The sequence below is a fragment of the Vulpes lagopus genome, chromosome 8, assembly GCF_018345385.1.
Source record: "Vulpes lagopus strain Blue_001 chromosome 8, ASM1834538v1, whole genome shotgun sequence".
Lineage (NCBI taxonomy): Eukaryota > Metazoa > Chordata > Mammalia > Carnivora > Canidae > Vulpes > Vulpes lagopus.
This window is the reverse complement of record NC_054831.1, coordinates 6560210-6574772: the sequence shown is the minus strand read 5'-3', so window position 1 is coordinate 6574772 and position 14563 is coordinate 6560210. Positions and strand designations below refer to the sequence as shown.

At 49.1% G+C, this 14563-nt stretch overlaps 1 protein-coding gene across 5 annotated transcripts in view; it reads left to right on the top strand.

Annotated features, from left to right (window-relative positions):
* SAG (S-antigen visual arrestin) overlaps positions 1-14563 on the top strand; it is a 42892-nt gene that overhangs the window by 25967 nt on the left and 2362 nt on the right. For 3 of the 5 annotated variants that reach the window (XM_041766656.1, XM_041766657.1, XM_041766659.1), the window contains 8 exons: positions 134-210; positions 1168-1303; positions 2213-2297; positions 4754-4826; positions 6834-6971; positions 10161-10238; positions 11144-11167; positions 12600-12655. In XM_041766656.1, the coding sequence (XP_041622590.1) occupies positions 134-210; positions 1168-1303; positions 2213-2297; positions 4754-4826; positions 6834-6971; positions 10161-10238; positions 11144-11167; positions 12600-12655 (667 nt within the window). The remainder of the gene's footprint in view (positions 1-133; positions 211-1167; positions 1304-2212; positions 2298-4753; positions 4827-6833; positions 6972-10160; positions 10239-11143; positions 11168-12599; positions 12656-14563) is intronic. The other 2 variants (XM_041766658.1, XM_041766660.1) reach the window with 1 other exon arrangement.

The following is a 14563-nucleotide window of genomic DNA, read 5'->3' as shown; positions in this document are numbered from 1 at the left end:
GGGTGGCCCTAAAAAGGACGGGGCTAAGACAAAAAGACAAGGTGCCACGTAACATGGGAGGTGTGACCCCATTCCAGCTCCCGGGAAGGGAGGTGCTGACTGAAGCCTTTTCTCTTCTCTTGCTCCACTGCAGTGCTGTGGGGTCGACTTCGAGGTCAAGGCATTCGCCAGAGACAGCACAGAGGATGAAGAGGACAAAGTGCCCAAGAAGTAAGAGTACAGCTGCAAGAAAAGGGGTGGCCCCCGGGGTGGGAGTGGGGGGTCAGGAGCTGGGGTGGGAGGCTGCCCCTCACTTCTGCTCTGTGGCCTGCGAGGCCAGGGGGATGGGGCCTGCTCCGCCCAGGCAGCCAGGACGGAAGGATGTCTACACACGGGCAGGGACAGTGGCTCACCATTTGGGGGAGGCAAAATGGCAGAGGAGCTAGCAGGCTCAAGGTTCACGTAAGCCTCTAGCAGCCCCTGGATTCTCTCCCTCTCCAGTTTGCTTCTTCTTCGGTAACTCCTCTGCTGTGATAAAATACACACAACATGAGGTTTACCATTTTAACCATTTCTGAGTGTGAACTTCGGAGGCATTAGTACATGCACTGTGTTGCACAGCCGTAGTTACAGCATAGCCACTCTCTGCACCCCACACTGTCTACACCCAGCATGTTTCATCACCTTGGACAGAGGCTCTCCCCCCAGCAGGCAGTGACTCCTGGCCCTTCTGCCCTCCCAGGCCCCGCTGTTTAGTTGTCTTCTTGTACCTGAACAAGGCCCTCGATTGTGCCCTCCACACTTTTTCCTCACACTCAACACACACACCCGTGGAGGCTTGCTGTTGCAGTAAGTCACAGTGACGGAGAGCCTGGAGGCATGTCACGTAGGGCACTCAGCCCCCTACCTCCACCCGGGGCTGTGCCCTGAGAGCTGAAGCCAAGAGTGACCCGGAGCAGGCCCACCAACCCCATGCCACCCAGCTGGTGAAACCTCAGAGAAGGGACCAGAAAACAGGTCCTTGAGGCCCTCTCCCACCCCACCATGGGGTCCTTCCTCTTCTGGCTCACCCATTATCCCTTGGGAGCATTCCTGAAGCATCACAGCGTGAGTACGGGGAGAGAGATCTAGAAGCCCCCGAGGAGGCCTGGCGGTAACCCCAGAACTGTCTGCACTTTTCATCTGCAGGAGCTCCGTGCGTTTACTGATCCGGAAAGTACAGCATGCGCCATCGAAGATGGGTCCCCAGCCCCGAGCTGAGGCCGCCTGGCAGTTCTTCATGTCCGACAAGCCCTTGCACCTGGCTGTCTCCCTCAGCAAAGAGGTGAGCCGCTGGCTGGTGCTGTGCCCCTATTGCGAGCAGGCCTAGGGCAATCTGCTGTGGGTGCTGCAAGCCATGTTGTGTCTGGGCATAAAGCACTTGTGAACAATTGGCTTTTCTCATAACTTGGACTGAGTAAAGATGACCCTCAGACTAGGTCACTGCACTGCCAGTCCTGAGCAACTAGGGAGGAGCGTGGTGGTTTCCTCGTACCTCTGACGCAGGCGGTTTTTGTCCCCCCGCCGCCCCTCACTGGGCCCCTTGGGTCTCATGTACTAGCACCGATGGGTGTGGTCTTGCAAATTGTTTACTTCCCTAGAAAATGTCAGTTTCAATGTAATGGTGAAGGGGTGGCTGAGTCACCCGTGGATGTCATTTCTTCATATGTCATTTCTTCATATGAAGAACCACTGGCCGAGGCTGTCTTGGGTCCCTCTGGTCACCGAGAGTTGTGCACACGTGTTGGCAAAGTCTCAACATACCGACCGTGTGTGTATGCATGCCTGTGTGTGCACACATGCGTGACCTGTGCCCACCTGGGCCTAGGTCACATGCCCTCCTGGGGCAGAGCTCCCCACTCATTCCCCCTCACTGCACTCACACGGCCTTGTGGTTCCACCCAGGATCCCCATGGCTACCTCTGTCATGACCGTCAGAACTGGGTGTTCCAGGTGGGAGCACTCTTGCTCCCCTCTGCGCTGGTCACCGCTGTCCTCCTCGGCATGCCACAGACAAGGTGGACCATGTTCTGGACCCCTCGCTAAAGGAAGCCTGTTGCTATCGCTTTATCTTCCTTTGAAGTGTGGGAATTCAGCCACACTTGGAGGGTGGGGGTAAACCTAGAAAGCCATGAGATTAAAGATACCACCACACTCTGTTCCTCTTTTCTGACTTCCCTGCTAACTTTTTCAGATCTATTTCCACGGGGAGCCCATTACTGTGACTGTGACTGTGACCAATAACACAGAGAAGACAGTGAAGAAGATTAAAGCATTAGGTAGGAACTTCTCAAAAGAGGAAGGCAGAGTCTTCTAGAATTTCTCAGTCTAGTTGTATTTCCCCAGGGTCTCTCCTCTGGGCAGATAAGGCCCTCCTGGGTCTTTGGAACTGCCTGTTTATCTGTGTTGTCATGGAGAGCAGGAACTTACAGGAGGAAAGAGTTTCAAGTGTCACCTCATGCAACCTCCTGGCCAGCTTAGGGGATGTCTGTTGTCTTGAAACGACATCTCTGACAGGCGATCCTCCATTATTCCATGCCGTGCCTTCCTGGAGGAGCCCCTTGCCAGATCCCGGGGGGAGCCACATGAGGAGTTTTCATTCTTGGACCAGAATTAATTTTTGTTGACAGAGGCAGCACAGTGTAGTGGGAAAAGTGCTAGAATGAGCACGGTGGGCCTAATTGTGGGCTCATGCTGTGTGAATCCCAGTTGACATCCACAGCACTGGTTCCTGGTCTACCTTCCTGGATTTTTGTGAGGCTCCAGGGATTAGAGTGCTTTTATAAATGATAAAGCCCTCCTGTCTCTGGTGCTGTTGCGTTAGTACGGTGTGCTGGCCAAGCCTTGCCTGATACTTCGCTCGACGCATGTCCTGCCTGCTGTTCTACACATATTTCCATTTCTTTGGCTCAGAGGGCATCGAGGTACAGGGGATGGTCAGATGTCGTGGTCTTTTAGGGGCTACATGAAAAAGACACGACCAGGGAGGGTGACCTCTACATTCACCACTAACTCACTCAATGACTAAGACAAAGTCAGACTCATAGTTTGTGATGGTGACGAACTATCCTGGCTGGACCAGGATTTTCTTTTTCTTTTTCCTTTTTTTTTTTTTTTTTAAGTTTTTGTTTGTTTGTTTTATGTAATCTCTACGTCCAACGTGGAACTTGAACTCATGATCCCTGAGATCAAGAGTTGCACGCTCTTCTGACTGAGCCAGCCAGGTGACCCTTGACTGGGATTTTCAGTGCTAAAATGGGCTAGTTCCAGGCAAATCAAGATGGTTGGTCACTTGTTTCACATACCACTTTCCTCTTCCTTGTGTGTGTGCATCATAGATAAGGTTCAGGAGTTTTGATGCATGCATACCTAAGAATTATTAGAGGGTTTTCCTGATGCTGATATGAATGCTTATAGCTTTGTTTTAGGTTGGTGTAGTTCATCTGCTTTCGATCTTTGTAGGACCTGGTATTATTTAGCATGTTAAATGTAGTGTCCAATACAGTGTTCCACAAAGTAACAGGATTGAGGAAGTATCATTTGATACTTTGATTTTTAAATTATTTCTCAAAGTTTTATGAGTTCTCACATCAAAGCCATTAAAATGTGAAAGAATTTGTCAAACTTTCAGAAGCAAGATGTTAGTAGCTTTTTATAGGCTGAGCACTGTGCTGAGCGCTTCACATAAGTTGTTTCTTTTAACCTTCAAATTTGATTTTAGGAGAGATTAAAAATTAGTCTTTTGGAAAAAAAAATTAGTCTTTTGGGACGCCTGGGTGGCTCAGTGGTTGGGCGGCTGCCTTTGGCTCAGGGTGTGATTCTGGAGATCCGAGATTGAGTCCCACATCGGGCTCCCTGCATGGAGCCTGCTTCTCCCTCTGCCTGTGTGTCTGCCTCTCTCTGTGTATGTCTCTCATAAATAAATAAATAAAATCTTTAAAAAAAATTAGTTTTTTGATCATCACAACAACCATTAAGTTAGCTGAATTGTCATTCATTTTGCTAATGGGGAAATTGAGGCATAGAAGAGCTGTGTGGTTCACCCCACGGCTGGCAGCTAAGCTGGTATTTGAGCCCAGGGAGTCCACCTTTTTTTTTTTTTTAAGATTTATTCATTCATTCATTCATTCATTCATTCATAAGAGACAGAGAGAGAGAGAAGGAGAAACACAGGCAGAGAGAGAAGCCGACTCCATGCAGGGAGCCCGATATGAGGCTCGATCCCAGAACTCCAGGATCATGCCCTCGACAGAAGGTGGACACTCAACCACTGAGCCACCCAGGTGTCCCAAGGGAGTCCACCTTCCTATCCACATGCACGAGTCAGGTCTATGCTGCCAGCAGGTGGTTTCTAGCTTGAATAATTGGAAGGAGGTGCTCATAAAATAATATAGTGGTATAAGGGGGCAGGTTTGGAGAAAGCACAAATGATGAGTTCAAGTATACTTGGAAGGATATGCAAGGGTAGGTATGGTGTGGACTCAGCAGAGAGGAGTCTCCTAGGTGGTGCAGTTTTGGGGAGACTGGCTCATAGGTGTGAGCTGCCCAGAGCAGGTTATTGGTGAACAGGAGTGGCCTGAGGACAGGACTCAGAAATCCCCGCCTTAAAGCCAAGACTGAGAAGTACACTCCAACAGCCATTAGACAGGGAAGACCAACCATGTCCCTGGCAGGCAACATGCACATGCGTGGAGGACCCCACATTGGATCACTCACCCCTGTCTTCCCTCTGCAGTGGAACAAGTGGCCAACGTGGTTCTCTACTCGAGTGATTATTATACCAAGCCGGTGGCCCAGGAGGAAACACAGTGAGTAGCTGGTTGGGTTTGTATTTCCTGGGTGGCTCAGGCTTCCTTGTCAAGTTCCCCTTTCGTTCACCCTGAAGGGGGAAGTAGGATGCTTGGCTTCCTTCCCCTTTTCTCACTTCAAGGGCTGCAAAGAAAGTTAGCATCTCAGTTGTGTTCTCACTCACAAGAGTTCTGAGAGCTCTCACTCACAGGGAATAATGGAAAGGAGAGAAACAAAGATTGAAATGGCACAGTGGGAACAGCTGGAACTTTCTGTTGCTCCTTGGAATAAGTCGGTAGGAATTTGATACTATTTCTGCCCCCAGAGCAGACAAGCAAATGATCTGTCAGCCCAGGCGAGTGTTCTCTGTCTTTTGATCTGCAACTCAATTTGCAAATGTGGTACCAACGACAGCCAGATTCCAATGATATGTCAATTCTGAGCCTGGCATCATGAATCATTTCTCTCCCTTCATTAGAATCAAAAGCAGATGAGTTTCCTGTGATGGTGTCTTCGTGCTGGAGCCAGACACCTGCTGAGTCTTGCTCCATGCTATTCATTCACACACAGGTTACTGGGGTGACGCCTCCTCCAGAGAGGGTCACTTGGGCAGGTCTTTTTCTCTTTGTCTCACGGATGTGTCACAGCACTGTTGTATACAAAAAATATTACCAGAGCAACAGGAAGGGGACTGGTGATGAAAGACAAACTGATTCAGCAGGAGAACATGACGTAAACCTTAAAAGACAAATTTGGAATAAACTTACTCAATGTAGAGCTGGACCCAAGTTTAAATATAGGTCCAGAGGGGAGGGAGGCAGGAAAGAGCCACAGCTCACTGGCTGCTCCCTTGGTGCTGGCCCGGGTCCGTTCTCCCCTGCAGGTGCATCCTCACACGTCCTCGGGTCCCGGGGTCTCCTTGGCTCGCTTTTTGGCGTAGGCTCAATGATGAAAGGAGAAAATTGCTCCCTGGCTGAGTTTTTCCCTCTTAAAGCCCATTATCTGGCCTTCTTTTCAGCAATTCAGTGCATTTTTGGACCAAATGATTCCCAGGAAACTGGCGACTGTTGTAGGGTCCCTGCAAGGGAGCCTGAAAGCTGAGCTAGATCGTGCTCACAGGTCTCAGACCAGAAGCCACTCAGAAGGCTGCAGAGCCTGAGTCATTGTCCTTGAACCCTAGGGCTGACTCCTGGGCAGTGTTTTCAGGGCCGCTCCCTGCCTTCTCCTGGCTGGGCACCAGGAGGTAGGATGTGTGAGGAGGGGTGACACGGGCTGTCGGCTGGCTGCATGGATGCTTCTGGGCACAGGTGTGGTACGAGCACACCAGTGAATGGCAGAGCCACCTCTGCAGCCTCAGATGCCATTCCATGAGCCACGGATGCTCCAGTCCTGGAGAAACCCTCACTGTTGTGTCCCCAGCTCCATCCCTGATCTGCAGACCCATGGTTTGGCATGGATTCCCTGTGTCTGTCAGAGGCTGAGACACCCACCACCTGACCAGTGACCCAGTGATCCAGTGACAGGGAAGAGCTAGGAGAGACAGAACACATGTGCTTGAACCAAACCCGTCCAGTCCTCCTGGCTCACAGAGGGCCCCACCACACCCTCCTCAACAGCCCACTCCCTTGGGCACATGCCCATCCTCCTGATGGCGACAGCTCTGGGTGACAGGCGACTTCCAGCCTAGGCTTATTGCAGGTACTGGCCACATGGCCTGCAGCCCACCATGTGGTCCTGAAGTCTCAGGAGGAGACTGACCTTTATGCTAGTCAGTCTCATTTAACCCCACAGAATACTCTAGAAATTCAGTGACTCAGAGGAGCAGGGACTTGAGGGAATGTCTTAATGTTGCCGCCAGCCTGTTTTGAGATGTCACTAATGTTTCTTGCAAGGCAAGTGCACAGATAACCTAAACTATCTTCCCCCTGGAAAATTCTTGATGGCAGATAGGGTCTCATGGGACTGATGGTGGCTTTATGGCCATAAGAATCGTTAGCGAAATAGCCTCTCTGTTCCTCTTCCTACAGAGAAAAAGTGCCACCGAACAGCACTCTGACCACGACGCTGACGCTGGTGCCCTTGCTGGCCAACAACCGTGAAAGAAGGGGCATCGCCCTGGATGGGAAGATTAAGCATGAGGACACGAACCTTGCTTCAAGCACCATGTGAGTCCTTGTAACTCAGGAGATGGGCACCCAAGACTCAGTGCAGAGGTGGTGCTGGTCTGCTCCCCTTCTCAACTCACCCCCCTACCCCCCAGGCTCACCGGCTCCCATGTAGCATGATGGCTGTCACTCCAGGCACAGAGTGCTGATTCAGTGATCCAAGCAGGCCCCACACTCCCACCCCTGATGTGACATGGTGGTTACAGGAATGGGCTCTGGGGGCAGCCTCATACCAAACCCCTGCTCCACTGCTTACAGGTGGGCTACTCTGGGCAAATTACTTGGGCTGTTTGAGAACCTCAGTTTTCCTGTCTGTACAGTGGGGGTGCTGCTTTTTCTCATGGAGAGGGTTATAAGGATTATGGGCAATGACAATCCATGTAAAATGTGGTGCTTGGTACACAGTGAGCACTCCAGCAATGTCAGCCATGACCTTCTAAAAATATCATTAGCAAGTGTAGGTACCCTAAGCATAAAAACTGAGTAATGCAGGGGCACCTAGCTGGCCCAGTCAGTAGATCACACAGCTCTTGATCTCAGGGTCAGGGGTTCTAGCCCCATGGTTAGGCATGGAGCCTACTTAAAAAATAAGAATAAAAAAATAAACCAAGTAAACCAGGTAGCTGCATGAATAATGGAAATACCATTTATTCATTCCCACCAGCAAAGGTAAAGAACAGGAGGTTCTGATAGCTGCTGGTGTCAATTAAATATCAATGAAGCGGGATCCCTATGTGGCGCAGCGGTTTGGCGCCTGCCTTTGGCCCAGGGCGCGATCCGGGAGACCCTGGATCGAATCCCACGTCGGGCTCCCGGTGCATGGAGCCTGCTTCTCCCTCTGCCTGTGTCTCTGCCTCTCTCTCTCTCTCTCTCTCTGTGACTATCATAAATTAAAAAAAAAAAAAAATCAATGAAGCTAAGCCCTGATCTGCTGGCCCCAACTCAAAGAACCGCTCGCTGAATTTAGCCAGCAGATTCAGCACAAACTAGAGTGAGGCGTCAAGGTCAACTATCCACTGCCACTTCTTGCCATCCTTTGAGGCTTCCATTCCAGAGCATGTCTGTTGGTGAGTGCTGAGTGTTTGGGGGAGAGCCATACCCCAGGCCCAAAGCCCACTGCCAGCCATCCCCCGTGTGATGCTCGTGGGCTCCCTCAGTGGTCCGGTAGCCACTTCCAAGGTGATGCCATCCGGAAGAGGCTCTCCTGTTTGACCTCCGTGACCCCATAGCTCAGTAGCACGTCTTCTCAGAGACAGTAGTGGGGGTCAGCAAACATTTGGCAGAAGGCAGAATCATGGGAGTCCAAGGATTTTTTGAGGATAATTTGCCAAGTTGGTATGTTCGATTCTAAGGCACTTTGGTGGAGGTCTGGAGAGTGATTGAGGGACACCAGACCAGGTTCATGGCAATCACGGCATCAACAGTATGTTTGTAAAAACGTTGTACGATCTGTGGACTATTATGCAAACATGTAAGCCTTTTGTGAGGAAGGTGAATTTATACTCATTTTATGAATAAGGGAATTGAAGTTCAGCCAGGAGAGGCTTGACTAAGGTCACCTGGTCAGTTAATGACAGAGCAAAGTCCGCTCCTCATTTACCTGAGTCCCTCATTTACCCCCAGCTTCAGGGCTGCCTTCCAGGGTTCTGGAAAGTGACCATCACAGCAGAACCTGGATTAACCAATCTCTGTGTGTGCATGTGTGTGTGTGTGTGTGTGTGTGAGAGAGAGAGAGAGAGAGAGAGAGAGAGAGATTGAGGGAGAGTGAGTGGGGAGTGCAGAGAGACTCTCGCATTCAAGGAAGGTGGCAGAGGGCATACTCAGGCATGTGATGAAGCACCTCCTCTCCCCCAGCTGTTAAGTCAGGCAGCCAGTCCAGCAACGGGGTGGGGTCTCAGACTTGCAACCCCCTTTTTGTCCCCTTTGGTGGCAATCTCTCTTGACAGACTGTCTACATTCCATGATTCCAGATAAAGGTATTTGCCCTCCACAAGAGCTCCAGGCACTGATGAGCCAAGGGAGTCTTTGGAGGGCATCACAGCCCTGGGGGCAAAGTCCCATGGGCCTCCCATGGGGGGGGGGGTCCCTGGGCTGGAGTCTGTGGGCCTGCAACCTGCCCTGCATTCTCAGCCCCTCCTCAGACCTGTCATGGCCTGCCTTCCTCAAGCCTTCAGCTTTCTTGGCCATGTGGTCTGTTGTCATTCACATTGTTCTAGCTAGCATGTCACGACGTTTTTCAGACCGTAACTCCTGTGACTGGGCATCCTGAAATACTTCATGTCCTTGTAACGGACCACAAATGAGATAATAATCTGTGTTACAATGCCCAGCATGGTGCCTGTCAGACAGTAGAACCTGGAATGGAGTCTCTATTGGGGAAAGTTAGCATTCTCTTTGGGGGCACAGGCGATGGCCTCATGCACTGCGTTCATTCACTTCAACATGATGCTGGTTGCTGGGGACACAGGGCCAGAGCGCGAAGGAGGGAGACGCATGCTGATGGCAGGTGTCCAGGAAGGCTTCACAAAGGAAGGTCAACTTCAGCTTGAGGTCTTAACAGAGCCAAGGAGGGAGGCATTCCAGGGCAGGCTTGTGTTTGGCAAGCCTGGCACACGGGAGATGCTGGGGCATAGTAGGGCATGAGGTGGCAAAGGCAGGCAAAGGTCAATTCACAGATTGCCTGCCAGGCCATGCTGAGGCTTGACCCTAGGAAAGCTCTCTGGCTGCAGTGTCTGAGAGCTCAGGGAAGGGGCCGGGCCTGTGGGAGATAAGTTACTGAGATAATATAGGCAAGAAAAGCCTATGGAGGACTCAGTGGTTGGCCAGGGATGGCAGGTGGGGCAGAGGAAGGAGCCGAGGAAGATGGCGGGGGGGTGGGGCAGGGGTTGGTTTCTGGAACCACCATCTGGCAGGTGGATGAACATCAGTGGAGGCAGAGCAAGAAGAACCAGGAAGCACCCTCTGCCTTCTGAACTTGCAGGGGGGGAAATCCCAAGCTACAATGCAGGAAAGGAATCCCCCTTCCTGACTATGGAAACTTCTAGGACTTTGACAGCGTGGTTGAATTTACAAGTTCCTTAAGATGTCCGCATTATGATAGGCTTGTCTGGAGGTGAGGGGGGTGTTCATCCAGTCTTTGCTCACTGCTGCTCCTCTGAATTCTTCTGCTTTTCTTTTCTTTTTGAGCAGAATGAAGGAGGGCATAGACCGGACTGTCCTGGGCATCCTGGTGTCTTACCATATCAAGGTGAAGCTCACAGTGTCAGGGTGAGTGTCCAAGAGCCAACGTCATGGGCTCTGTCTTGGCCTCTCCCCTTCCTTTCCTGAATGATTGGGAGCCAGAAAGAAGAAAGATCTACAAATTCTATGGATGACCAACTAGAGTTTTGGCGAGATCTTATTTATCTCATCAGTTCTGTTTGATATGACATCACATGGGAAAAACAGTCAAAGAGCAAACTACAAAATAAGTTAGTACTATTGGGAAAAGTGAGCGTGTGTTTGCTCATGCACTGTAAGTTGATACACAAAGAAGGGAAGTCAGTTTATTGCTACATCTCACTTCAGGAAAGATGGCTGCCGCCTAACAAATTCTCGGTAGATCTTCATTTTTTGCATCCTAGGGGGAAAAAAACTTGAATTCTCATTTTCCTTTCAAATCCCACTGCCAACGTTTCTGGCCTTTTACTTCGATGAGCCATCAAAGGCAAGTCCACACACATATTCCGTGAGCCACGCACAATCAAGAGCTCCCCCAGTTTTGGTTGGGACAACAAAGTAGAGCATGGGTAGATTTTACAAATTGTGTTACCATAGTGTTTGTAGTTGTAGGGTTTTCCAAAGTGCGTAGATTACCTTTGAGTTTCTCTGAGAGGATCTAGGACGGTAGGGGTCAAGGTAAGTGAATAGCAGGTATTCCACAATGACCTTTATTGTTCATTCTTGAACATCAGGGCTCAGACCTAAGTGATTCCTTCTTTTAGCTAATCCACTTGAGAAAGAGATGAAATCACAAATGGAGAGGAATAGTCCAGTTGAATGAGATGGGATGCAAAGATCCCGTGAGCTGTGAGTGCAGAGCATGGTTGGGACATGTCCACCTCTGAATAATGGGAAATAGGGTCGTGTAACTATTGGGACGGTCACCAGCACTGTTTGCTTTTGTTTCCTAGCTTTCTGGGAGAGCTCACCTCCAGGTAAGCCTTGTCACCTTCCTTCTCTGCTTGATTCCCAAGGTCTCACAGGGAACCAATCCGGGGTTCAAAATAGTAGCTCAGAGATGTTATGCAACGATGCCCACTGCCTTCTGGATGCATCATGCAAATGTTGTGTGAGGCTGGGGATGTCTCTTTGAGACCAAAGCTGAGCCTCCCCTGGGGAGGACACATGCACACTCAGAAAACTGGCATGCTCCAGGCAGCGGCCTTTGTGTCTGTGTCTAACATGAAGCTCACTTTCTGAACCATTTAAAAATGTACAATGTAGTGGCATCAAGGAGACATTTAAAATGTTGCGTAACGATCACCACTGTCTGGTTCCTTTGTGTTTTTACCACCCCAAAAGGAAGCCCTATACCTATTAAGTGGTCTCTGCCATTCTCCCCTTTTCCTAGTCCCTGGCCACCATTAATCTTTCTATCTCTACAGATTTGGCTATTCTGGATATTTCATAAAGGGAATCACAGGATGTGTCCTTGGGTAACCAGCTTTTTCCCCTGAGTGTCGTGTTTTCCAGGTTCATCTGTGTTATAGCATGTGTCAGTTTTTCATTCCTTTTTATGGCTGAGGAATACTCCATGGTACACAGAGTGACCACATTTGGGTCCTCCATTCATCCACTGGTGGATGTTTGGGCTACTATGAATGGTAACAGCTACGTTTCTCAAATCATGCCCAAAGCGGCAGGCCCAAATTAGTGTTTGAGGCAGGCCCTGACCTCACATACTCCTTCACTCTGCCTCTTACCATCTCCTTCCCTCACATGGAAGCCAGGCCCCACCTGCACTGGGGTTTGACTAAAGCTGTAACCGTGTAGGAGGTGGTGGGTCCTGGGTGAAGTGAGGAGAGACCCTTGCTTTTTTACAACTTCTTTTCATTCTTCCTTCTTCCAGATTTGCCTTCTGTTCTCCTTCCCGACTCGTTCCCTTCCTTCTTTTTCTAGAAATTGCAAGGCACCCTGACGCCCTTCTGCTTCTGGAATTTGGCGGGTGCTGCTCATTCCTCTTCTGCTCCCTAGCAAGCGACCATGTGACTGTTAACATAGAGTTCACATATAAAAAGTCGTGTACATTTTTGCAAGTTTTTTTTTTCTCTCTGAAACTATCCTCTCTCCAGGATTTCACCCCTCCTTGACCCACAATAGCATGTCTCTGGACCTAATAACCAGGAGAAGGGGAACCTACCAAACCTAGCTGCCTCTGCCATGCCAAAGTGAAGTTTCTGGACCACATTCCAGGGAATACATTTAAAATTCCTCCTTGACCGCTTCCTGATTTCTGGTTTGTTTTGTTTTGAATCTCGCTGAATCCTCTTGCAGCGTTGAGTCTCTGCAGCCACAGCCCTTCTCTGTGTGCTTTATACAATCTTGTATGTGTTTTCACCCATGTGCATTCTTTTTTTTTTTTCCCAGTGAAGTGGCAACTGAGGTGCCTTTCCGCCTCATGCACCCCCAGCCTGAGGACCCAGGTCAGTCGCACATTGTCTCAGCTTTCTCTAGTCATTTCCTCCATGCAGATTTCTTATTCATTGCTAGTGGTCCCTGAGCACGGCCCTGGGTCTGGACACCACCAGGTGATTGCTTGTCATCCTCAAATGCTGCCCTGGACCAGCCCCCAGAGGCATGCTCATCTCCTCTGCCATGAGCCATGGCTTGTCCACTCATTCAGCATGTTGGGGACAGAGCATCCCCAACCTTGAACATGGACTTTCTTGTTTAGTCTTATCGGGGATGACTTAGAAGCAGAAGCTCTTGGTGTTGAACTGGATTGAAATTTAAAGAGGATTTAAGTGAAATATATATTTGAGAGGCTGAGGCTTTTGCCTTTCATTTGGAATCATTAACAGGCATTCAGAAGATGAGTATTTTTTGACAGTGATGATTGTGATGAGAGTACAGAAAATACTAGAAAGAAGTGTCAGGTCGTGGGCAGCCCAGGTGGCTCAGTGGTTTAGGGCCGCCTTCAGCCCAGGGCCTGATCCTGGAGACCTGGAATCGAGTCCCATGTCGGGCTCCCTGCTTCTCCTTCTGCCTGTGTCTCTGCCTCTCTCTCTCTCTCTCTCTATCTATCTATCTCTCTCTGTCTCATTAATAAATAAAATCTTTTAAAAAATTAAAAAAAAAAGAAGTGTCAGGTCGGGTTCCTTGGCTCCTTTGAATTGCAAATCCATTGGCTCTTGTATGGATGTCTGAAGTAAATGAAGCGAAGGTTGTATGACTCTAAATAAAGAGTGAACCACTGGACTGTGTATGTCAGTAGGTAAGTAGTGTGGTATATGAATTAGATCTCGATATGGCTTTTTTAAATATGTATTTTTTGAAGATTTTATTTATTTGAGAGAGAATGTGAAAGCATGAGCAGAGGGAGAGGGAGAAGCAGACCTCTCGCTGAGCAGGGAACTCAATGCAGGGCTTGATTCCAGGACCCTGGGATCATGACCTGAGCTGAAAGCAGATGCTTAACTGACTGAGCCACCCAGGCACCCCTTAAATATGTGTTTTTAAAGATTCGTTTTTATTTATTTGGGAGAGAGAGTGAGAGCAGAGGGAAGAGCAGAGGGAGGTGGACAAGCAGACTCTGTGCTGAGCGAGGAGCGCCATGTGAGGCTTAATCTCATGACCTCGAGACCAGGACCAGAGCTAAAATGAAGAGTCATATACTCCACTGACTGAGCCACCCAGGCACCCAGCCATATGGCTCTTTTAAAGAAAGTAAATGGAGCAGCAAAGTAATATAATGCAATCCCAGAAATTCTGGGGGAAAATTCATTGTGTTCACGTTAAAGTGGCTTTGTTGACAGGAAAGGAAATTGGACTTGTGTGAATGAGAACCCTCCATAGTTATAGTATCAAAGAATATTTCTAGTAAAAGTGCTAAAATGGGGCACCTGGCTGGTTCAGTTGGAAGAGCATGTGACTTAATCTCAAGACTGAATTTCAGCCCCACATTGGGCATAGAGATTATTATTATTTTTAAGGTGGTATAAATAAGCAAGATTTATTTTTCTTATACTTTATAGCTTTTTTTTTTTAATTTAATTTATTTATGATAGGCACACAGTGAGAGAGAGAGAGGCAGAGACATAGGCAGAGGGAGAAGCAGGCTCCATGCACCGGGAGCCTGACGTGGGATTCGATCCCGAGTCTCCAGGATCGCGCCCTGGGCCAAAGGCAGGCGCCAAACCGCTGCGCCACCCAGGGATCCCTACTTTATAGCTTTTTGTATCTTGATTATGAAATAACCTTTAAACACTAGAATGATCCCCCCTATTCATTTTGGGTTTGTCTCGAAAATAGTTTGTCTCAAAGTATTTTTCCAAATATTTTGGATTCAAATAGTCCATGTACTTTGGGGAAAAAGTAGTCTGGCCACATTT